The 26,002-nt window shown below is 41.7% G+C and overlaps 1 protein-coding gene and 1 pseudogene across 3 annotated transcripts in view; both read right to left on the reverse strand.

Annotated features, from left to right (window-relative positions):
* Positions 1-26,002, reverse strand: part of dlg2 (discs, large homolog 2 (Drosophila)) — a 177,485-nt gene that overhangs the window by 48,416 nt on the left and 103,067 nt on the right. For all 3 annotated transcript variants that reach the window (XM_039618617.1, XM_039618619.1, XM_039618618.1), the window contains 5 exons: positions 18,850-18,974; positions 13,055-13,224; positions 12,426-12,562; positions 6,841-6,985; positions 6,464-6,605 (listed from right to left, as the gene is read on the reverse strand). In XM_039618617.1, coding sequence (XP_039474551.1) covers positions 6,464-6,605; positions 6,841-6,985; positions 12,426-12,562; positions 13,055-13,224; positions 18,850-18,974 — 719 coding nt within the window. The remainder of the gene's footprint in view (positions 1-6,463; positions 6,606-6,840; positions 6,986-12,425; positions 12,563-13,054; positions 13,225-18,849; positions 18,975-26,002) is intronic.
* LOC116312932 lies at positions 10,332-10,450 on the reverse strand (annotated as a pseudogene).

Consider the following 26,002-nt stretch of genomic DNA (forward strand, 5'->3'; position numbering starts at 1 on the left):
TCCTAAGGACAGTATATGTTACTCCAAGATAACGAGTGATATTCTGATCTCAGCTCTTCACTAGTATTTCATTAAAGGACAAAACACAACGGCATTGTTGAGAAAGGCAGGATTGAAAGAGACTGAATTCTGCCAACTCATCGCATGTGACAGAGGGTAAAAGGACTTTTATGTTTTAAAAGTGATATAGATTGCTCAAGCAGAGTTCTCAGATATGTGCTTTTGCTAAAAGTAAATTGTAAAAAAAAAAAAGTAAAGGTAAATTTCCTAATCAAAAATGTAATCAAAGTATAAGTCTAATTAATGAGAAATGTAGTTTGCAGGAATGTAAAAGATAACAAATGTGTCCCTATCCTCTTATTATTGTGATGGTCCTGAGTCTGCGGACTCAGCAGTTTTGTTTTGATTGTTATTATCTTTAGTTTCTGTTTAGTTCTGGTTATGATTTTCTAGTTTTTAGGTTTTGGTTTCTGTGTTCCCTCTGTACTGTTTTAGTATTGTGTCTCTGTGTTCTGGTCATTTCCTGTTTTATTTTGACAGTACCATGTCCTACGTCAGTGTGTCTAGCTTTGCTTCCCTTTGTCTTGTTATGTCTAATTAATCCCAGCTGTGTCTCCCTCCTGTTTCTTATTCCTTGATTACTCCTCTGTATATTTAAGCCTGTGTTTGCCTTTGCCCTTTATCGTGTTGTACCTCCTCCTGTGTGTAAGTCTCTCTGTGTTTCTAGTTTCCTGTTGTTTGAGTTTTCAGTTCCCAGTGTTTTGTTTCTAGTTTCCATTTTTTCTAAGTTTAGTTTGTTTTTTGTGAGTTTATATTGTGCACTATTTTCCCAGAAATAAAGCTGCCGCCTTTAGTTTTACCTTCCATCTATGAGTCAAGCATTTGGGTCCAATCCTGCCTGCCACACACCTTCACATGACAATTATACATGATTCTCCATGAGAAAAATGGTATGTTGCAATGGTTAAATGCAGAATTCATTTTGCTGATAATCATGATAATTGCTTAGTACTGATCAGAATATTATCAGGTATAACTTTAATCAAATGTACTAAATGGCCTGTTTTGTGATTGGATGTAACAATGGGTGAGGCCAGATGTCATCTCAGCAGATGTGACGTCCAAAAGGAGAGGGGGAAGAAACGAGAACCGGGTATAAAAGTTTTTCATAGAAGAGAAGTTGTTGAGATGAGCAGAACAGCAGATTGGATCTAAGAGTTCAGTTAGAAATCAAAGCTGGGATGCCGGAGGGATCAACCACTGGCCGAACCGTGGACTTACAATTTGGTTTGATATTTATTGGCTTCTCTGCTCATTTCTGATTCGTCATCAGTTCTTATTGGGTTCTCATTGGCTCTGCTTTGAGATTCACCACCATCTCTAAGCAGCATACCCAACACATTACATTCATGCAAATTAATTGCATTCATGCGGTCAAATGTTGGAGCTATTTCCCCTATTTGTTGTGATCAGTTTTGGAAAAGAAAGTAATGTATTACGCAAAACAAGCTTCTTTAAAGCAATACAGTACATTACTTACCCATATGGAAAAGATATATATAAATCTTATAAAGTTTGTATCTGTCTTGTGTGAAACTTGTATGAAAAGCATACAAGAGTGAAAACAGATATAAGATCCCTTGAAAAATTATATAAATGAAACTTGTATGTTTTGGATACTTACTAAAACAATATATGAAAGTAATGAGAAAGTGGCCACTTTCATGAGTAAATCATATACGCCTTATATGATTCACTATATGAAGTAGGCCACATCTTATGCAAGTCTTTTATAAGTTTTTACTATTTCTTTTCCATATGGGTAATTATTCCCAGGAGAAAGTAATTTGTTATACTACTATTTATGTTATTTTTGTGTTTCAACGCATTGCCTCATAGTTACAATTTAAAAATATAAACTTTTATGCTACAGTCCCACACACCAACACAAATAGTATGAATACAACACCAACAGCACAAAGCAAAGATGAAAACCAGCAAAAAGAGACTTTAAAGTGCCACAGGGATTCTACCTGAGAAATATATTTTAACATCATTCTGGGTTCTTAGCTACCCTTAGCATTAGCATGCTTCCAAAGTGCTGAAGTTGTGTTAGCGGCATAATGCAGTTGTTTCTGTTCTGGACACAGTTTGCACTGCATTGTGCTCTTGTCCTTTTTTAAAAATAAAAGTAATGGGTGTATCCATGCTGCAGACTGCACCATTATATTCTGCCTCTTGCATAAGAACAGAAATAAGCTGGTTGTAGCGTGAGTGCAAGTGGAATCAATAGAAAATCAAAGTAACAATTCCAGAGGAATTAAACTACTGGGAACTACTTGACTTCCATCCCTACATTCCAAGGGATGCTGGGGAAATGAATTTCTCCGAACCAGATTGTTGACACTGAACGTGACTCTTTCTTTTGCCAGTAAGCTAAAGAAAGAGTCATGTTCAGTCTTGGCTAGCTGTGGAACTACAGAAGTAGCTGAAGGGTACCGCCACACCAAACAGAATGTTTTCTGATTGGTAACTGAAGCAAAAACTTGTGTGTTGGAAGAGTTCGATGACATCATGGAGAAAGACTTTCAGTCTTCCTTGAAATGATTCTATCAAACTGTCAGATGGGACTCAGAAGGTGCAAGCGGTGCTCTATTCACAAGGTGTATAGTGGGGCGTTGCTGACCTCAAATGAAGACGTAATCAGACGATGGAAAGAATATTTCAAGGAACTCCTCGATACCACTGACACTGAAGCAGAGTCTTGGGATGAGGGGGATGAATTGCCCATCAGATCATGGTATTTGTATTTGTATAGTGCTTTTCTAGTCCCTAAGGACCCCAAAGCGCTTTACACATCCAGTCATCCACTCATTCACACACTGGTGATGGCATTGTAGCCACAGCCACCCTGGGGAGCACTGACAAAGGCGAGGCTGCCGGACACTGGCACCACCGGGCCCTCTGACCACCACCAGTAGGCAACGGGTAAAGTGTCTTGCCCAAGGACACAACAACCAAGACTGTCCAAGCCGGGGCTCAAACCGGCAACCTTGTGATTACAAGGCGAACTCCCAACTCTTGAGCCATGATCGCGCGGTCATGGTGAAGAGAGAGCTGAGCATAAATGTGAAGCTGACAATTTACAGTCAAACTACGTCCCTACTCTCACAGATGGTCAGAAGCGCTGGGTAGTGACAGAAAGAATAAGATCACAGACACAAGCGGTGGAAATTAGCTTTCTTCGATAGGTGGGTGATCTGTCTCTTAGAGATAGGGTGAGGAGTTTAGCCATCTAAATGGAAACCTTAAGGTATCTCAATACTGCATAATCATATTTCAACTAGGGGTGGGAAATTAATTTTAATTAAGATTATTTAATCTGAAAAAAGTAACGCGTAAAAAAAAACCGCATTTAATTGCACTTTGCATTCCAAGCAAAGGAGAACTTTTGTCAATGCATGATTTCCTGCTATACCGATTACACTGATGCACACATCAGAGCTATAAAGAATCAGATGAAAGTGGTTTGCTAGGACTGATCAGAGGCAAATTTCATTTCAAAAGACTACTGGAAGACTAATGGATTGCTCTGGACTGTAGACCACTATAAGTGGTAGAAGATAGGAGGTTAGAAAATGTGCTACAGTTAGCGTAAGGTGATCCAACTTTCCAACTGCCGCGCTAAAAGACTATTTCAAGTCAAATCCAACAGCTTTATGACACTGAAAAGCAAAATTAGATGCATTACAAACTCAACTGTCTATTGAGGACATTGAAGACATCTACCTATTCGGCACCATGATAATGGGGCTCTTGCTGAACGGAGCTGGCTTGGCCCTGGTTTATCGGAAATTGAAGAAAACAGTGAATGCTGTTCAAAACCCCACAAGGCTTGCCGCTTTGATCGAAATGTGGGAAGAGCTGTGAGTACTCAGACTGTTCTTACTGAACATAATATGAGAAAGATCTTGGAGGAGCTCACGGCTCTTAAACGGGAGATTAACCCGGAGACCACTGACAGACGCTAAGAACAACTGTAAAATTGATGCAGTCTGTTCGCTCTAAAACATCATATCCATCATCTTTCATTCGGCCACCCCCCCACCCCAACGGCGCCAGCTGGATGCTCTTGAAGGTTGACGCGACGAGAACAACAACAATTCTTTCAAGAGATACGAGAACGAGAACGAACTGTCTCTCTTGGTCGATCCCTCAAAGCCACCTGTGTAGGCTGCGGACTGTTGCTCTTCGCCTGACAGGCGAAAGGACACTTTCTCAAGCTGAACTCAGGACACACATACTGACACGTACGCACACATGTACACTGATACTGACACACCCTCACCATCACCCCGCCTTCCCCGAATCCAACGCCTCCTCACATGCTTACCTCCCATCCGATGTGGACAGCAGTCCAGCCGGAGGCGCAATCACAAGATTGCGGCGTCCCAGTTGCAGCTGTGCATGTTGGCATACTCCCCCATGTTGCTTGTCTTGTGTTTTTATGGTGTTATGATGTGATGATACTTGTGCTTTTTATGTGCTGGAGTTTTTATCTTCTCCTCATGCTGAGTCCTCTTAAAGATCAGTATGAGCAGAAATTCTGTTTTTCTCCTGATCTGACCTTTTTTTTTTTACACATTTCATTGTTTTTCGTTTTGCTACCTACCTAGTTGCAGGCAACTGATATGACAAATGAATGCATTTATCCAATCCAATCCTAAGTGTCTTTGAGCAAGTTAATTAACCCCAAGTTGCTCTCTGATGTATTCATTGTGAATGTGTGTCAATGTTAGAAAAGACTCTAACAGTCAGGTTTAGAGTGCAGTCAGATTTGGAAAAATTGTGCTTGTATGAATGGATGAAGGTTGTATTAACTTCTTTGAGTGCTCGAGCAGAGTTGGAAAGTACTTTGAAAAAAGCAGCACATTTTCCATTTAAAGACCTGTATAAGGCTAAATATATGCTGTATACATTCAAAATTGTACAACTACCAGAGTACTGTGAAGTCTGTTCCTTTCACGACTGCTTCTAAGGATATTATTGGTCACTCCTCATTATTTCATAGTGAGGAGACAGGGTTACTAAACAAACAACAAATTACACACACCAACTGGAAGAAGATCACAGACTCAGTAGGCAGATGTAGACTGAGATAAGTAAATACAGTTGGTGTAGAAAACACCATATGCATTTTCTCCTAGCGTTTATAAAGCACCAGCTTTATAAAGAAACATCTCCAACAAACATAATTTATCTTTATGGATGATTTACCATCCATTATGGATGAACAGTTTCTCTGAGTAGCAGTGGGTACTTATGAGCCACTATTCTGCAAAAACGATAGAATTAGTTTCTTACAGCTGATTTATAACAACCCTAAAAGATCAAGTGATCATGAGAATATCATACGACAAAACATCAGTCTCTGTGAGCAAAGCAGAGCACTTAGTAGATGCATTGTTTTATAGTTCATCTTTGCTAAGCACATCACATTTGAGCCTTTAGAAATCTGTTTTACTGCTCTGACTCAAACTTTACTATGTCAGCACCATAGTAACGTGGTTTGATTATACCACAAACAATAAACACAAGTACACTGCTTGAAAAAATTAAAGGAACACTTCTTAATCAGAATGTAGCATCAAGTTAGTTAAACTACTGGGATATTGATCCGGTTGGTTAAGTAGCAGAGGGGGGTGTTAATCAGTTTCTGTTGCTTTGGTGTTCATGACATTAACAACAGTTGCAACAACACAACAACTCCCCCAACACAGGAATGGTTTGACAGACAGAGGACACTGACACTAACACTGACAGTGTCCTCAGCAGTGTCAGAAGGAGGCGGTTACTTTACAAAGCCATAGACGGTCGTTAGCCCATCAGCAGGAAGCGTATCTGCCACAGCCCAACAAAATGACTTCCAGCAGGCCACAGGTGTGAATGCCTTTTACTTCATTAGGGTGGCCCGAGGTTCACCATGAACACATGTGACAGATGTGAAAGAGTCTGAACTAATGAGTAACATTTTGAGCTGGTCCAATAAAATTTTGGCAAAGTCTGCATCATTTTTATCACTCCAAATTTTGGTGTGTCTTTGAACTCAGTCCTCTGTAGGCTAATCATTTTAATTTCATCAAACAGTGTGACATCCTTTCATTCCTAACACCATGTCTGTGCAGTTGTAGTCCATGACTTTTTTACCATTGAGATCGGATGTGTTTCCAAAATGTTCCTTTAATTTTTTAAACAGTGTACTCCCACAGAGTACACTGTTTAAAATAGAGTTTTGATGGCTTTTCAAAATTGCACACAAAGACAGATCAGGACAAGCGGGAGAGACAGCAGGAGCAAGGTGGAAAGAGTTTCTACCTGTAACTTTGGTAAGCTAAAGTCAATCATTAAAGAATGTCATATTGTAAGGAGGAGGTAATTAAAGACAAAAGAAAAACCATCCAACCTGTTTACATCCTCTTCCCTCAGAAAGTGCGCAGAGAGGGGTGAATAACTCCTAGGGGAAGCCACAGGCAGGTCGGACTTGTAATGCAGAGAGCCAGTGTTGATAGGGGAAGAGACGTGATTTTTCATGGGAGGAGAAAAAGCTGCAGCACAACACAGCAAACAGAGTAACAGATGACTAAACAGAGAAGATGAGAAACTGACATCTGGAAGACAGTTCTGCATGTACTGTGTATATCACAAATCTTATGAAATAAACAGGAACATATTTGACTGAGTAAAGCTTGCTGCAGTCTGGTTCTCCATTTTCTAATGATATTAACTACAGACTAATATAGTTCATAGCAACTGCATAACAATCTATTCCATAAGACTTACACTGCATGTTATCAGGAGGCCCATAGGGATCTGATAGATACACACTGGTGGGTTTCCCCACCTTTAAAGTGACCACATCAGACGTGTTCTTCAAAATGCCCACAGCCTCTTCATGAGAAACGTCCTCCAGACTGTAGTGGTTTACCTGTGCAGACAGATATAAGAGTTCAGAGGCGATCTTTTCTTCTTATTGCTCGTTTGTGAAGAGTCCAACAAGCTCCCTGCCTCCATGAGAGTGGATTATGACAGATGGTCTTCGGATGAGAACACACCCGCAGAGAGGTAATTTAATTAGGGGATGATTAAGCAAGACAGATGCCCTCCTAGAGAGACGACTTGTTGTTAACCTACGGAGACAGCAGGCTGCTTTCACAGAGTGTGGCAGACACGTCTCACTACAGTATGATGGCTGCCTGGTTAATGTACAGTTCACATTTTAACCTGATTCATGGAACCACTGAATCTGCTGAACAGTAATCACAATATTATCATGATTACAATTCATTCAATTTACTAACAAGCTCCGAATCCTTATGATTTAGGATTGTAAGGCAATGATGAAATAATGACTCCCATTATGACTCCCACTGCATACTGAGTAAGGCTGACTTCTAACTAAAATTAACTTGGTTGTATATTATCAGCCCTGCGACAGACTGGCGACCTGTCCAGGGTGTACCCCGCCTCTCGCCCTATGACAGCTGGGATAGGCTCCAGCGCCCCCCGCGACCCTGGAAAGGATAAGCGGAAGCGAATGGATGGATGGATGGATGGTATATTATCACTAACCAGTAAAGCTTCAGCTTAAATCAATATTTCCATTTTGGATGTTGAATTTCACCACGTCTGTATTTTAAGCCAGGAGATGTTTGTGCAAAGTTTTGTCATTTTTAGTATATGAAATTATTTATAGATTTAAGCAGTAATGGCTGCTATTATCTTGACAAGTATTTATTACTTGGCGTGCTGCGGGGAAACGCCTGTTCTAACCACTGGTGACTATTTTAAACCTAAAGCAACAAAAAAATATTGCAGTATCAGTGTGTAATAATATAGTAAATACACTGGTTCTTATATAGCACTTTTCTACTCTATCTGAGCAGTCGAAGCTTTTCACATAAGTTGCCATTCACAGTCACACAAGCATATCTAACATTCACAGAAATTCATACACTGACGAATGCAATGGAAAGCAACTTGAGGGCAGTATCTTCTCCAAGGCACACAGACTGGAGCAGGCAGGGATCGAACCACCAACCTTCCAATTAGCAGATGAGCCTTAGTGTTGCTTATTCAAACTGTGTTTATTTGGCACAGTTCTCCAAAAGTTGAATCTGTTATTCTGGACGTTTTCAGTGGGAGAAACGTTTCGTCACTCATCCAGGTGACTTCTTCAGTCTCAGCTGACTGCAGGTTTCCAATCTTATCAACAGTACATTTGCATAATGACTGAAACCAGCCCACTGAAGGAACAATGTGCTGTGAGGTCAGTTCCTTCATCATAATTATCCAAATTCTCACGGCCATTGATCAACAACCACTGATCAATGGCCATGAGTACCATTCACAGAGAGTTGGGGAATGGCTGCAATCACAGCATTGTAAGATGGTGACAGATGTACCCTTAGGCCCCCTCCTCGATTCAGAGATGGTCTTTCCCTTTTCACGTAAATGGCCTCCTTGACTCGGCGCTCAAACCAGCGTTCTTCCCTGTCCAGGATGTGTACATCCTCATCATAGAAAGAGTGTCCACTGGCCTGTAGGTGTAAATAGACTGCAGAGTCCTGGCCTGATGAGGTAGCTCTGCTGTGTTGTAGCCAGAGGTTGTTTGTTTTCCCCGATGTTTAAATCCTGGCAATCCTCCTGGCACTTAACAGCGTACACTATGTTACTCTGTTTGTGTCGGGGGACCCGATCCTTGGGGTGGACCAGTTTTTGGCACAGCGTGTTTTGGGGTTTAAAAGCCACAGAGACCCGGTGTTTAGAAAAAATGCGTCTCAACTGCTCCGATACTCCCGACACATACGGGATCACTACAGGTTTCTGCTTAGGCAGCGGTTGTCCTTCTCTCCTGGATCGGCTGGAGCTTTCTTTTGGCGCCTTCCCAGCTTTGACCAAAGTCCAGCTGGGATAACCACATTTACTCAGGGCCTTCTTGATGTGATGTTCTTCTGCTTCCCTGGCCGCTGTGTCAGTGGGGATGGTGTTGATCAGTGGTTGTTGATCAATGCTCATGAGAATTTGCATAATTATGATGAAGGAACTGACCTCCCAGCCCATTGTTCCTTCGGTGGGCTGGTTTCAGTCATTATGCAAATGTGCTGTTTATAAGATTGGGGAAACCTGCAGTCAGCTGAGACTGAAGAAGTCACCTGGATGAGTGACGAAACGTTTCTCCCACTGAAAATGCTACGTCCAGATGAACAGAATCAACTTTTGGAGATGTACTTACCTGGATGATTGAGCATGCATCAAGACATTTGGCACAGTTCTTAAGGAAAACATCTCCTCCACCAGATTTTCAATGTAATGTAACACTTTGCATTTAATAGAAATCTTTTCATGTTTACATATTAATATGTTGTTTTTAGTATGATGCTCTCTTGAAACAGAAAGATGAGTAGCTGTGAGTACCTAGCACTGCCTCATCTCAGAATGTTTTTCTAGATCAGCTAGGATAAAAACTCAGTTTTCCTTGTCAATTAGTGGGGAAAGTTATGAGTGGGAATTTTTTGTCTAAGGCTGACTTAAATGAAGTTGAGGGTGATGTTTTTGAACTGCCTGAAAATAGCTGGTCCCTGCTGCTGTTCCTGCTCCCAGTGTGGCTAAGGTCCAACCATTCCCTGCGCCCGTAGCAGTTCCTTGGGTGAGGGTGGCTAGGATTCAACCGGTCCCAGTTCCTACTCCCAGGGTGTTTCAGACCCAGCACTCTTCTGCACCCCTACTTGTCCTTAGGGTTGGAGTAGCTGGTGTCCAGTTAGTTTCTACACCTGTCCCAGTTCCCATTTGTAATGTTCACAAATGCTGTGATGGGCTCTGAAACCTGACTAAAACTCTTTAAACAAACCATTCCTCTGCAGATGATAAGTAGGCTGTTTCACAACTTTCAAGAGAAAAAGGAAGATTGAGATTGTTTATAATTAGTTAAGACAGCTGGATCAAATGATGGCATTTTAAGTAACAGTTTAACTATTGCTCTTAGGCCTGTGGTATGTAGCCAATTAATAGATATTACAGTATGGAACATGGTATCAAAAGTAGCTGTGCACAATGTCATGTCTGTGAAATGGTTATGACAATTTTTTTTCTCTAATTATTAAAATTTAACAGTAAATGGACTGATTCTTTTCTACTCTCCTGGAGCACTCAAAGCGCTTTTTACAACATGCCACATTTACTTGCTCAAGGATACTTGGCATGCAGACGTGAGGAACCAGTTCCAACTACTAACCTTCCAATCAGTAGATGACCTGCTATGCAGCCATCCCACAAACTTACAGCATCAGGTAATCCCAGGCAGTCTCCCATCCAAGTACTAACCAAGCCCAACCCTGCTTAGCTTCTGAGATCAGACGAGAGCGGGCGTGCTCGGGGTGGTATGACTGTAAGCGTGCCACTTGCGACCATAGCACATACCATTTGTGAAGTAATTCATGAAGTCATTACTAATTAAGGATTTCTGGCTCAGCAAGACTCTGACTTTTTGTCACCCTGGCTACAGTACTGAAGAGAAACCTGGGGTTGTTGATTAATGAATAGTAAGATGGTCTAGCTTTACAGAAGGCTTTTTTACAGAGCAGCAAACTATCTTTACAAGCTAAATGATGATCTTATAAATTAAGATCGCCATTTCTTCTACAGCCTACATTTATCTGCTTTAAGGTGTGCATTTGAGAATTATACCTGGGAGTCAAATATTCCCTTGACTTTTAGTTCAGGTAGCTGCTCTGCACTGTGTTGGCACATGGCATTTAAGATAACAGTGGATTAATTATGTCCTTAAACTTCTATTAAACGCACTGCCCATGCTTAATCCATTATTGTAAATTTAAATGTTAATAGGAAATGATTAGAGATGGGTTTCAAGAAAATACTGCTAAATGTTCAGTTTCTATGCCATACGTCAGAACAAGATCTACAGTATGAAAGTGGTGGGTGGTAGGTCGGCCTAGCATCTTGCGGGCCGACCTTAGTAGTTTGCTCTGTTGCAGCCCCTTTGTTTTGCAGGACTCGCTGACGCCAGTCTTGCTTCTGGCAGAAAGATGGCCGGAAAAAACTCCTGAATTGAGCACTTGGTGAAATCAAATAGAAGAAAAACAAGGATTCATCGGGCTCAACCTGTGAAAGAGTGGTTCTGGGAACATGAGACATCATTTTCACACATGGATTGGCCACCACAGAGTCCAGAGCTTAACCTCCTTGAGAATCTTTGGGAAGCGCTGGAGAAGGCTTTGCGCAATGGTCAGACTCTACCATCATCAATGCAAGATCTTGGTGAAAAATTAATGCAACACTGGATGGAAATAAATCTTGAGACATTGCAGAAGCTTATTGAAACAATGCCAAAGTGAATGCGTGCCACAATCAAAGCTAAACGCAGAGTGTGTGACCTTTTTTGGTGGCGACTTTTTTTTTTTGGCCAGGCAGTGTATAACAGTGTGTAAAGATAGTCTCGATATGATTGAGAATGTATGGTTACATTGTAACTGTGGTTCTCTGAGTGAAAGACTTCAGCTCTCTCCAGCTTCAGGCCACTCGGAGACGCGTTCCGATCAAACCATCAACGGTTTCATGTTTGCTCAGCTGTTTTATACGTGGCCAGGCTAACTAGAGTGTCTTAAAGAAGTATTCACACGGCATGACCAAGGGGGTCATTCCCCTTATATATCGATTATGTAACAGAGTGGAGCAATACTCTCACACAGAGAACCAAGGTTATAAGGTAACTGTATGTTCTCTGACATCTAGCCTCTATTACTTGATGAAGTTTATACCACTGTGATTTTTACTGTACAGTCATGCTTAAGTATTTTCTATATCATCTTTCTGTGTTTCAAGAGAGCATCAAACTAAAAACAACATCTTACTATTTAAGCAAAAAAGATCTTTATTAAATGATATTAAAAGTGTTAAATCACATTGGAAATCTGGTGGAGGAGATACTATACTCAAGAACTGTGCCAAATAAAGAACATTTTAAACACAGTTTGAATAATCAGCAGAGTTAAACAGTCCATAAGAAGTGGGCTAGAATTACAGTTTGATAGGATCCGAGTGTCTTGGGGCAGAAAAACACATACACAAACACATACAAACAGCAATTTGAGATTGTAAAGTGTTGCTATACCACTGGTAAATAGATTACAAATAACACCACACAATGCTCTGCAGCTGATACTGTGACTAAGACATTTTTAGATCCACAATGAATTAACAGGGGTTGAGAAGCCACACCTCTCATACTGGCTAAACAGTTGATAAATATAAGTTTTCAGTGAGCTTCATTAAAGCTCGTATACATCCAGAATTGTCATATATGTGTGTGCAATGTGGGTCTTATACGTGATGTTCATGCTGTTTCTCACCATTAATAATCTGTCTCCAACTTGCAGCCGGCCATCCTTTTGTGCCGCCCCACCATGAATAATTTTAGTTACATATATGCTGTTGTCACCAGGGATATGCTGGTTTCCCACTCCACCTGCAATACTGAAACCAAGGCCTGTGTGTGTGTGTGTGTGTGTGTGTGTGTGTGTGTGTGTGTGTGTGTGTGAGAGAGAGAGAGAGAGAGAGAGAGAGAGAGAGAGAGAGAGAGAGAGAGAGAGAGAATAACAGTAGTTAGTTTAAGGATATGACATAGGCATATACATTATGATATAGGAGGATGCTATAAATGTTGTATTTATTAATTGAAAGGGACACGTTTTTGTTGTAGTGTCATGGGTTTTCATAGGCTTTCTGACAATTAATACATTTCACAGTAACTTCAAGGTCTTAAGCTCTGCTGTGTTTACAAACCTCCCAGCTGTCATAACTACGGTAAGTAACACCTATTCTTGTGCTGAGCTCTGGAAATCCAGATTAATCAATCAGGGTCAAAAAATGACCCTTGCCATACACAAAATGTGCAGCAGTATCACTGAGAACGGAATATCATCAACTATTCTGTCAAATTTATAATGCACAAAATCATGCTTTTTAGGTCTATACCAACCTTTTGGGCCTTTGATTAGCTTGAGCTCAATGATTGTCTCTAGCATAGGCCTGCGGCGCCGCACATACAAATGGACAACAGAACCTGCAACCTTTAGGGCCTCTACTGCCTTACTGTGGGAAACTTCAGACACATCAGCAGCATTCACCCGAAGGATGCAGTCATTTACTCTGGAAAAGGAAAAGTCATATCAATAGCCAATTCACATGAAGACAAATTTACAATACTAATCAGAATTTCATAAACTGATGTAAAACTCAGTGGTGAGGGGAGTGTTTCCAAGGCAGGTGCACATCACGGACAAAATGCTAACACCAAAGGCTTTGTTACACACTGAAGCTCACACTTTTATCTCACTACATGAGTTTTTTATTGACTGCTATTCCCGAAAAAAAAAAGAAAACCTGTGAATACATTCCAGCATATTTACAGCACAATCACACGCACATAGAACAATTCTGTATAAATTTTAAGGTCTGAGAAACAGGGACTGAGCTAGCAAGCAACTGAGTTTGAATTCCTATTGGGTGTCGACCAAAACACCCATGTGGTGGCAGCCAAGGACAGTGACCTCCTGAAGGACAGTGACCAGGTGGGGCCCAACCCTTGCTCACACACGCTCTCTTGCACACACACACACACACACACACACACACACACACACACACACACACACACACACACACACACACACACATAGTAAGATTGTTATGATTGTAGTAACGATTTCATTATATTATATTTTATGTCAGAAATAAAATGTTAACCATTAGAAAAAAATATATATAACAGTCTCACAGACATCACATTATGTATCGCTACTTTCAGTACCACTGACATTTACACCCTTTTTCCAATTGATCTTCAGTAATTACTTCCTCCAAACCATCAACGTGTCTTTTAAACCCCATTCCTACAAGACTCCTCAAAGAACTCCTGCCATTAATTAATGTCTCAGTCTTAAATATGCTCAGTCTATCTCCTACCAGCAGGCCTTCAAGCTGTCAGTAGTTAAACTGTAAAAACCCATCACTTGACCCAGCTGTCTCAACTAATTATAGGCCAATCTCAATCTTCCTTTTATAAAAAAAACCCTCTTTTGATATATATTAAAAAAATAAAGCCCTTTGGGGCAGCTGTGGTTGTGATTTGGGCTATATATAAATTTGAACTGATTTAAATTTAATTTATTTGAAGTGTTTCAGTCTGGTTTTAGAGCTCATCACAGTACTCATAGCAGTTGTGAACATTACAAATGATCTTCTCACGGTCGCTAACAGTGGACACATGTGGGATGGAGCAGGGGTTCAGGGTGGTGGTGACAGTGGAAGGCTGACCAACACAGCTGATTTCCATCATCCCTTCCCTTTCTGAGTAGGATGCCTGGAACTGATAGTCAGCCATTAAGAGTGACTGACCAGGGTACATTGTTCATGTCTTGCACACTTAAAAAACTGTACGATTTATTGGGCATTAAATCTGTTTGGACCAGCGTCTACCACCCTCAGACTGACGGGCAGGCGGAGTGGCTGAATAAGACTTTAAAGTCCATGATTCATAAGTTCATTCACAAGCATGATCGCTCAGTCCCAATTGTTTGTTGTCTGCAGTGTAGGGGGTGCCTCCACTGGATTTTCTCCCTTTGAGTTATTGTTTGGTAGGAAGCTGCGGGGGGTGTTGGACCTGAGGGTTGAAGGTCCAAGCCCAGCAAAAAATGAGATCCAGTATTTTCTGTACCTGAGAGCAAAGCTGCACACATTAGGGAGGTTATCATGAGGAAATTTGCTCCAGGCCCAGGAACTTCAGGAGCGCCTGTACAACAGAGGGACTAGATTTATGGCAATTTTCACTGGGAGATAAAGTACTTGGATTACTCCCTTCTTTCAGCTCAAAGTTACTCACGGAGTGGCAGGGACCCTTCATGGTCATACAGTGAGTGGGTGACGTAGACTATGAAGTGGTATGGTCAGACAGGGGAGGAGCAACACAGATTTATCACATTAACCTCCTAAAAGCATGAGGCTGAAACTGCTTATTTGGTGAGCCTAGTGAAGGAGAGAAGTGATTTGGGGCTGGTGGTGTCAACGTCCACCATTGCACCATTGTGGTGACCATCTCAGACAGGCCAGAGAGCAGGTGCTGCTGGATTGCAGCAGCTTTTTGCAGATGTGTTCTCCCCCCTGCCCAGCCTCATAGAGCACCATTTTGAAACGTTCCCTGGCGTGACTGTCCGTTCATGGCTCTACAGGTTACCTGAACATAACAGACAAATTGTTCAGAGGGAATTAGTAAATGGTAAATGGACTGGTTCTCATATAGCGTTTTTCTACTCTCACTGAGCACTCAAAGTGCTTTATACAACTTGTGCATTCACCCAATCATACCCATTCACACAAGCACTTTATCTAAGGTTTTTAGTGCTTCTATCTAACATTCACTCGCATTCACACTCCGATGGATGCATCAGAGGGCAACATGGGGTTAATATCTTGCCCAAGGATATTTGGAATGTAGACCACCAACCTTCTGGCGAGTAGGTGACCCGTTCTACCACCTGAGCTACAGCCACCCCTGGGCTGTAGCTCAGGTGGAATTGGCTGAAATGCTAAACCTGGGAGTAATAGAAGAGTCACACAGTGCGTGGTATAGCCCCATAATTCTTGTGGTGAAGAAAGAGGGGCCTATACAGTTCTGTTTCGACTATCGTAAGGTGAATGAAGTGCCACAGTTTGATGCTTATCCCAGCCTTCGGTTAACAAGCGTCTGGACTGGTTAGGCCAGGGGTGTCCAAATCCATCCCTTGAGGCCTGGAGTTGGACACCCCTGGGTTAGGGACTGCTTGTTTTTTCGTTACACTGGATTTAACCAAGGGCTACTGGCAGATTTTCTTCTCTCCAGAGTCCAAGGAGAAAATGGCCTTTTCCACTCTGTAACAGCCATCGCATCCTAAGACCAAAAGAGAGTTGAAGTTCTTGGGGCTGGCTGGTTTCTACTGCCGGTTTGTGCCTATCTTTGTGGACTTAATCAGCCCGTTTGCTGATTTCATTAGTTAATATTAATCTCTAGAAGTCTTCCACAGTGTGTCTTCATCTTGTTTTCCTCCCCCCACCCCAGCTGGTTGTGGCAGATAGCCGCCCCTCCCTGAGATTGGTTCTGCTGGATGTTTCTTCCTGTTAAAAGGGAGTTTTTTCTTCCCACTGTCACCAAAGCACTTGATCAAAAAGGATCACACATTTTTTCTCTGTATTACCATACAGAGTTATTACCATACAATATAAAGTGCCTCGAAACAACTGTTGTTGTGATTAGGTGTTGTAAGTTAAATTAATAATAATAATAATTTAATTGTACATAACTATTCTTATAATATATAATATTACATTTAGATAAATGTTGTTAGTCACACTAAAGAATAAAAAATAGTTTAATTTATCTAATAAAATAATACACCCCCCTCAGGAAACAAACCCCGCCAAGCATTTGGGTCATTTAAACCAAATGATGCTCTCCTCCAGTTACAGGACCGTTTTGATCTGACAGACTGGTCCATCTTTGAACAGTAGGACCTGGAGACCTTCTCTCAGTCTGTCCTCTTCTGTATTAAGTGCTGTGTACAGAATGTGACATTTACCAGAACCATCCAGGTTTTTCCTATCCAAAAACCTTGGATTACAAGTTAAGTACAAGCTCTGATCAGAACTCAAAGCTTTGCCTTCAGGCTGAGGGACGGTTCTCTATACAGCACTGCCAGAGCCAGTCTGAGGAGGGGTATCAAATAGGCTAAGGAGGCCTACAGGAGAAAGATAGAGGATGAGGAGGATAGCTTCCTCACAGACAACAATCCCTGCCAGGTGTGGAGAGGTATCCAAGCCCTCGCCAGCTTCAAAAGGCCAGAGCCCCCAACAGCAGCTCAACACCTTCTTTGCTCTATTTCAAAAACACCGCTCGCCCACTCACCATGTCCCCCACCTCACCTTGAATGCCCCCCCAAGAACATGAGGTCAGGAGGAGACTGAGAGTGGTGAACCCTAATAAAGGAGAGTAGGTGTAGGAGTAATAGGAGAGCTGCTGGCCCCAATTGCATCCCAGGGGCTGTGGTTCAAGCCTGCACGGATCAGTCAGGAAGGGCTGTTCAGACCCTTCCTGACTCATTCCACTATTCTCACCTGTCTGACGGCCTCCACCATTATTCCCATCTCCGAAAAGACTAGAATAGACAGCCTCGATGACTACAGACCTATAAGCCCTCAAATCTGTAGTCTGAAGTTTTTTGAGCAGATAGTGTCTACCCCCCTCTCTCCACCCCCAGCTTACAGAGAAAATCAGTCCACGGAGTGATTCACCAGTTCACCAACACCCTTCACAGAGTGCTGACCCATCTGAAGGACAGGAAGAGCTACGTTAGAAAGCTTGTCATGGACTACAGCTCACCATAATCCCAGACATCCTCACCACCAAACTGGAAAAAGATTTCCTGACACCACATCAATCAGTCAGACTTGCCCCCCACATCTGGGGGGAAATGTGGGGGGCAAGTCTCCACTGTCACTCAGCACTGGATCCCCACAGGGCTGCGTTCTTAGCCCCCTATATGACTGTACAGCAACCCACCCAACCAATATCATTGTCAAGTATGCCGATGACACCACTCATGGGCTCATCCTCTGATGGAGGTAGAGAACTTGTCCCACTCATGCTCAATAACCTCAGGCTGAACATCCTTAAAACAAAAGAACTCATAATGGACTTCAGGAGGCACAGACAGGTCCACTCCCCTCTTATTATAAATGGAGAACAGGTGGGATCTGTCTCTGTTTCAGGTTTCTAGGCATCCACATCTCCACTGATCTCACCTGAACAAACAACACCAATGCCCTGGGAATGAAGGCCCAGCTGCTGCTGCCATTCCTCTGTGTCCTGAGGAAGAATAACCTGGATCAGAAGCTGCTACTGGCTCCTCAGTGGAGAAAGTGCTATCCACCTGCCTGAGTTTTTGCTACGCAGGGGCCACAACTGAGAACAAGAAGGCTGCGCAAAATGTTAGCACTGCCCAAAAAATCAGTGTCTGCCCTCTGCCACCCCTGGAAGCCCTCACTAGATCCTCCTGTCTCAGGAAAACCATGGCCATCAACAGTGATGCACTTGCACCCCACCCACCACCAACTGGACCCAATGCAGTGTGGTTGGCACCTCGGGTCAGTCAGGTCCCACACCTCCAGACTTACAAACAGCTTCTTCCTGTGGACCATCAAAAACACTATCCTCTCACACCCCAACCCTGCCCACCCACCTCACCAATCTGAGCCATGGTGTGAGTAACCCCCATCACTCAGACCACTCACTTATTTTTTTCTATATATTCCTCTTAATTGTATATATTTCTCCTGTTTCCTATTTATTTCTATATTTTATTTCAGCAAAGTAAGTGTGGAGCACCCACAGTTTTGTTCTACATGTACAATGACAATAAAAGGCTGTTCTAATCTATTCCATTCTATATGAGAGTTTTGTTATATTGAGAGCAAAACTTGTTTCGAAACCAACAGAAATATGACAATACTACCTCAGAACTGAAAGATAATAAAAGATTAAAAATGAAGTTTTGGAAATCTATTAACATTTATATAGTTATACAGTAATCAGAGTTATAGCTAATCTTCAGTGTGATGGGAAAGATTTCTGTCATCCTCATACTGAAGATTTCTTCCTTAATGGTTTTTGTGACATGCACGATTGTAATAAAAATTTTTTTTCTTTGTTCTCTTTTATCACAGAAGTAAAGATATGTAACTAACCTCAAGCGTCCATCCTCTGCTGCAGCTCCTCCAGGGATGATCTTGGTAATGAAGATGCCGGGGTCATCACCAATATGGGGGTTATCTGTCCCTCCAGCGATGCTAAAGCCCAACCCTGAGTTACCCTGCGGTAATAAAAATCTCATTGATACCAATGGCTGCCAGCAGAACCCATTTTGTATAGTGTGGTCAAAAAATGTTTCCTATCCATTCACTTTTCTAATTCTCAGTTGTTTATGTAGCAACTGAGGAGGCTTCCCCTGGAGGATATCTACCTCTGCAAATGTAATGAATTAATGATCTCTGAATGACGATACTGTATTCACAAGGAAGCAGGTGAACAATGTCTCTCAGAGAAGACAGGCTTAGACCATTTCTGACAGGGCTTCGATAAACTGAAAGGTCGGGTGCATTTCTCAGGTCTTGTATCAGGTTGTTGTTGGTCTTCACAGGACGTGACTTTTATATATTGTTCATCTGCTGTAGATAGTTATTTTTGTTTTCAGATCTGTTTTTCCTCAGATTTTTTAAGGACAAGGTGTACAACATCCCAAGATATGCCAAGTCTTCGAGTAATAGCTCTTTGTAAATCAACACCTTGGTGAAAAGTACAGGCATTAAAAATGTTGTTTAATGTCTGTTTTTGCAAAATTAACTAAAGAAATTGCAACAAATTTTGTGTTTTGGTGAAAAGTGCTAGCATTGAAGTGCCCATAATTTGCAAAATTGTTGTATGTTTTCAAGTTGTCCCATTCACAAACCTGGGTTTCCATGCATGGGTGACAACAATACCCCATCAGCCTTTAACAGGTGAGGGGTAATTAAGTGTAGGCCTATGTGAATACAAATCTGTTTAGTCTGTTTTCATCCCCTGTGCCCTCCTCAGCTTTTTCTCCCTTTGACATCTTCATGGAAAAAAATGTACTTGTACAAATTCTGACTTGAAATCCTGATACAACAATATTTCTTTCTCCATTTTGTTTCATAAGGGTTTTAATCAACTTGAGTCTTTATAAAAAAGACGATTCAATAATTTTCAGGATTTGTTTTGTTTTACAAAAACCCCACAAAACACTTATTATTTTCTGATTATTAGTGCCAGATACACACTCTAGATACCTTCGTGGACAAAAATGCCCCATTCACTTTCACTGAAACTACATTTTTTATCTCTCTGCCACTGCAGTATAAAAACATGTATTCTGTAATGTCTGCATTTCATTTTGAAGTACTGATATTTGACATTTTTTCCATTGCAGGTCGATTCATGAAATTATTGTATTATTGTACAGGCGGCCAAAAGAATGATTAGTGTGGATGTGTGCCAAATCATTTTTGAATCAAAATCTGATTAGGAACATTTATTATGCAAACGACAACAACACTAAAAACTTCAACAACAAAAGAGAAACACAACAAAGAAAATGTGAAATATCCACATATCCAAGTATCCGTGTGTTTGACCAAAACAAATAAATGTATTGAGAGAAGATATGTGTGTGTGTGTGTGAATTAGGTGGTGTGTGTGTGTGTGTGTGTGTATTAGGTAGGGTTCGGGGGCGTAAGTGCATGCATATGAGTGCCTGTGTAAATCTGTATTAATTTCAGTGGTGAATAAAGGTAATCCTGGAGGGATATGTTGGATGTGTCTTTGAAGATGCATTTGAGCAACTCTGGCCTTCTGTCTTTGCTGTTCCAAAGGCAGAAGATGCCCTGCTTTACCTCCTGAGCTACAGCCACCGCAAACAGCAGACATTGATCTTGTGCCAGCACAAGGCCAGTTGCAGACACACTGGTGGTCCTGCGCTGGCCCATGTGTGGGCCACCTCTGGCAGACCAGATTTGGGCCACCAAAGGGCCGTCATTCTTTGCGGCCATGTATAAGTTGTGTGCAGCCACGGGCCAGTTGCAGACACACTGCTGGCCCAGACCAGTTTCAGCTCTGGCCCCAGATGTCAGCCTAATGTGTACCTTAATCAAGCCATGTAATAACAACATGTGCTGGAACATAATAGTGCAAAAGTAACATGACGAAACTCTGTTGTGAGTGGACTGATTCTTACATAGCGCTTTTATACTCTCACGAATTACTCAAAGTGCTCTATACAACATGCCACATTCCTCCAGTTTCTCTAAACTGAGTGCTTTCTAACTACATTCATACACATTCACACTCTTGACATGCAGACTGGAGGAGCCAGGGATAGAACCACTAACCTTTCGATCAGTAGGTGCCCTGCTCTACCTCCTGAGCTACAGCCACCCAGTGGTAAACATGAGTAAACCGTCACTAGGTTTTGGATAAAGTGTACACTCACAAACCTGTCAAACCTGCATTTGAAACGTTGGCTAGCATAGCAGTATAGTATTGCAACATGGCATTTGGGTCTTCTAACTAAAATAGGAAAACAGGAACATAAATAGTGCCATCATTATCAGACCTGGCCCACATCTGGTTGGCATACACCCTGCCATGACACCAGTCAGTCACAAGTGCCAGCTTGATGCCGGATCCGGGCCAGACCTGCATGCTATGTAGGATATCGTGCAGTCAAATGTTTGTGATGAAGGTATTTCGTAATGTGACCAGTAGATTTATTGATTTATTGAGGGACAATACATATTAATTAACATTTTAACAAATGTGAATATGCCAGATTATAGCTTTAGGCTAAATAAATGTTGTGGTCATTACTAAAAAATGTAATATATAACACATATTCCAGAGCATTGTTTTCTTAAACATAATGCAGTATGTTACTTAATTAATCCCAGTAGAAAGTAATTAGTTACACTACTCATTGCATTTTTCGAGTTTCTCTGTAAAATTACCTGAAACACATTGTCTCATAATTACTATTTAATTACCTATAGGCTCCAGTCCCACACACCAAATCCTTATCCTTATCCTAATGAGGACAAACATATGATTTTTCCTTTAGTATTTAGATATGGACACAAAGCTGAACACAACTTCAAAGATAAAACACAAAGGGTCTTTGAAACGATCACCTCAGTGATTCTACTATCAATGTTAATAAACTATGCTGTCTCCACAAGTCTGCTTTTGGGTCCTCCACCTCTACATTGTAGCGCAGGTGAAATTGGAACTCACAACCAGAATTAATAGGCAAGCAGACAATTCCAAGGAACTGAACTACTGAACTTCTTACATCCACGACTGACTAAAAGCAGGTATCATTCATTAATCTTTCTCACCTGTAGCCAGAAAGTTTTTCTTTGTGGAGAAGAAAGAAAAGACACTCCGTTCCTGCATTGACAACCACCAACCAACTGTGAAAAATAAGTACCCATTACCTCTTCTGTCATCTGCCTTTGAATGCCCGAGGCGTTTTTCAAGCTCTTGTCAATGACATCATCCGGTTCCTTGGGTGAGGGTGGCTCGGGCAGCCAACAGCTGCCCCTTACCAGTCCTTAGGTGTGGATGGCCAGGCCCCAGCGTATCACTGCACTCTTAGCAGTTCCTTGGTTGAGGGCAGCCTGAGTGGGGTGAATCTCTGCATCTGTCCCTATGTTCCAGGTGAGGTGTGGCTAGTCTTTGCACCTTTCGGCATCAACCCCAGTGGGTGGAAGAGTTGGCTGTGTGCCCTGCATAGCCACTATTGGCAGAGGAGTCAGCTGAGCATCCTGCGCAGCCCCTGCCAGTGCAGCCTGAAATGGGCCTTGTCACAGCCACAGCAACTGAACATGGATGTGACTCCTGCACAGCTGGAGCTGCCTGGGTGTCCAGAGCCACTAGAGCTCCAGCGAGAGCAACTTGTAAATCCTGAACATCCTCAGCCTGAGAATCCCGAATCTTATATGCTTCCTGAGTGCTCTGTGCCTCTTTATAAGCCAGAGTATTCGGTGATTCCACACCTGATGTCGCAGGTGTACTTGTCACCTGTCACTGGGAGTTTCTCCGCCACACGACCTGCCCCTTCATTTACTTCATCCCTTCCCGCTGCCTCAACCCTTTGACCTTGCTCCATGGCCTGGCAGGACTCCAGAACTGCGTCATTGCTTTTATCCATTATCACAAAGGACCTCGAGTGGTAGTCCCCATCGGGCAACATACTCTTCAGGCTGTTGTAGTGGATCCAAGATGTTCCCTCTCAATGTACCAAGAATAGTAATTGACAACACCACTTAACACAGATCAGCCGCAACTTTACTCCAAGGTCCTTCTGACAAAGGTGTGGTAATGAGGGGCTCTCGCCTGTGTGTATGCTTGTGTTCAAGGCCTGTCGGTATGTGGGAGCCAAACCTTCAGCCCTACTGAGAGACCATGCAGATGCAGGTAATCACATACAACAACAGACTGGGACCATGCTCACCACAACCTAGCAAAATCATATATTTTGGACTTTTCATTGTCTTTTCATGTGTTACAGCTTGTCCTACTGATAAAAACCTCCCTTTTGACCATTCATACTACACAAAGCAATAAACAATTAACCTGTTAAACCCCAATGCCTCTGGTATTGAAGGCGAGAGGGAGAACATCTGGTTTAACGAGATGTACCAGCAGATCTGTTATTTAAATACAGACATGTGTGGGATCCACAGAAATGTCAGAATCTCAGCTAATCGCTTATAAAACAATTTAAACAACCACTGTTAAGAGATTTTTCAGGATTTTGGGATTTTTATTATGTTATGCTTAAAAGTACGTTTCATTATCTAAATGTGTTTGCTCTTTCAGTATTCAGCTTAAATGGGGAAGTCACACTCTGTGCAGACTCCTAAATGGGGAAGTTACACTCTATGCTCCACAGGAAGCCTGCTATTTTATCTCTTCCTGTATGTGCTCTCTGAATAAAGACTCTTTCTTTTTACTGCAGGGTGCGAGTCTCCCTGAGTCTCACCCATGTACACGTTAAACCTGTCTGAGCGTTTTTATTCTGACCTGAGTTGCAATACAGGAAAACTCCTGACATTTCTTGGTCCTTCAAGCCGGATGGGACACAGCACTTTTGTGTGACCCCACGGGAAAGCCTCATCGAGTCCTGCCGTCGTGAGAAGCCCGCGCTGAAGTCTGTCGACAGCTCCTGTCCAGGTACAGGATAAAGTCCAGAGACGTGAATTCGGGTTCTGGCCAGCGTTCTTAAAAGTGGTCTACGACGGTGGGGGTCGATGAGGTAGACCTGAGAGACCGGCAGTGAATCAGCAACCAGGTGAATATTAACACTCAGACACCTTGCGTAAAACGTTTAGGCTCGCCCAGAGGGGCTGGTAGCATTCCTAAAAGTAAAGGCTCGCCTGGAAAAGGGCTGGAAGCATTTTTAGATAAACCTCGTCCGTAAAAACGAGTAATGCAGCGTTGAAAAGGTATTGTTGTTGTTTTATTTTTGTTGGTGGAATAAGTTGATTTTACAGCACAATAAGGAGGCTGAACTATTCCACTATTTTGTTTGCTGTTGGCCACCCAAGAGAGAAACAGGTCGTGTTTCATCACGTAAAGATGACACCGCTTTCAAGAATAGCTTGAAAGTAGAAGGCCATGTCAACTACCTCTCTCGATTCTCGTGCCAGAGAAGGTGCCGCAGTTGTGTAGTTGTAAAGTATTAAAATTAAAAGGATTAAAATGGGTAACGAAGCTTCAAAACTCACTGCTGACGAGCAGTGGTTAGAGGAAAAAGGTCCAGGCGCCGGACAAATTAGTGCATGTAGACGGAGGAATCCTAAACAAACTAAACCCCCCACATGGGAGGGAAAATGTAGCCCCTCTGCATTGACTAAATTATAAGAAACCCTCCAAGCAGAAATAAATACTGAAAAGGAAGCTAAAAAGAAAACAAAGCATACACAAGAGTTGTAATATTTTAAAGCATGGAAAGTGGAATGAAGTGGAATAAACAAAAGGTTAAATTAAGGTTAACTTAAATTAAAGCAGAGCTTATCTAGTGATAAGGATGATAATAGGAGATAATAGGAAGGTTAACAACCTGTAAACTGGTATTAACAATGAAACATAGTTGGCATGACGACCGTGCCTAGAATGAATAGAATGCATGAAACCAGATAATTCACACGAAAATATATCAAATAAGAAAGAGAGATGCATAAGGTATATTAAGGCTGTGTCATTGTTCAGCCAAGGAAAAGCAAATGTCTCCAGCTTGGGAAGGTGTGAAGCTGCAGATTCACACAGACCCGTGATGGATACATAATGAAATATAAACTAATATACTATTGTATATTAGTAGTAAAGTAGTGTATTGTAATATACTCTTGCTGTTATAAAAAAGGAAAAACAATACAATGATAACATTAATAATGACATACTATTAATAAGAAGAGGCACCTCAGTCAGTTATGATGCGAGGTGGAAGATTGTTAAAAGTAGTCTGATTCAAGCTTAAGGTTTGCTCAAACTCAGTACAATGATATAGGAGATGAAGAAAATAAGGAAATAACTACACTAATCAGGTGCATAGAGACACTTGACCTGCTTGTAAACCTGTCATCTTAGATGAGACTTTGTTGAGATGAAGAGCAAACCTATACTAACAACTAATGAGCCAAACCCTGTATACAACAGCTAAAGCTACAAGATTGAGAAGCTGAATTAAATATGTGGACACTACCAAGCTAATGAGGAGCGGTGACGCGCATGGAGATGCTGGTTTTGCTCACTACAATTGTATAAATAGAGTTTGAATTCATTACTGTGGATGTACAGTGAGTGACCTCTATATATCTTGAAAAGCATGTCTGAAATACTCGTATGGAAGCATATTTTGAGTGATTTTGACTGTGTGAATGCTGTGAGTAGTAGGTTTTGAGTGATTGGGTGTGATCTGCACAAAAATAAAAAAAAAAAAAGTAATAATAACACTACAAAGGTTCATAGTAGAGTGTGTGAACAAGTGGAAGTTTGAGAGAAAAGGCAGTGTGTGTGATGATTCCTGATGTCTGAAAGGGCTCTATTTAGAAGTGTGAGCGTGACATACAGGTGTTGGTTTTAGATCAAGATTTAGCAGAATTAAAGAGGGTTTATAGACTATGAATACAAAGAGAAACAAAAGAGTTCGATTAGTCTGCAGAAACAGGAAATATGTGTGCCTGTGGTGTGTCAAGACAGCTCACAGAGAGAAACAGACGAGTTAAACTCTAAGAAGATGAAGCGAATGAATGTTTTAGGAAAAGT

Source organism: Oreochromis aureus, linkage group 10 (genome assembly GCF_013358895.1).
Source record: "Oreochromis aureus strain Israel breed Guangdong linkage group 10, ZZ_aureus, whole genome shotgun sequence".
Taxonomy (NCBI): Eukaryota; Metazoa; Chordata; class Actinopteri; order Cichliformes; family Cichlidae; genus Oreochromis; species Oreochromis aureus.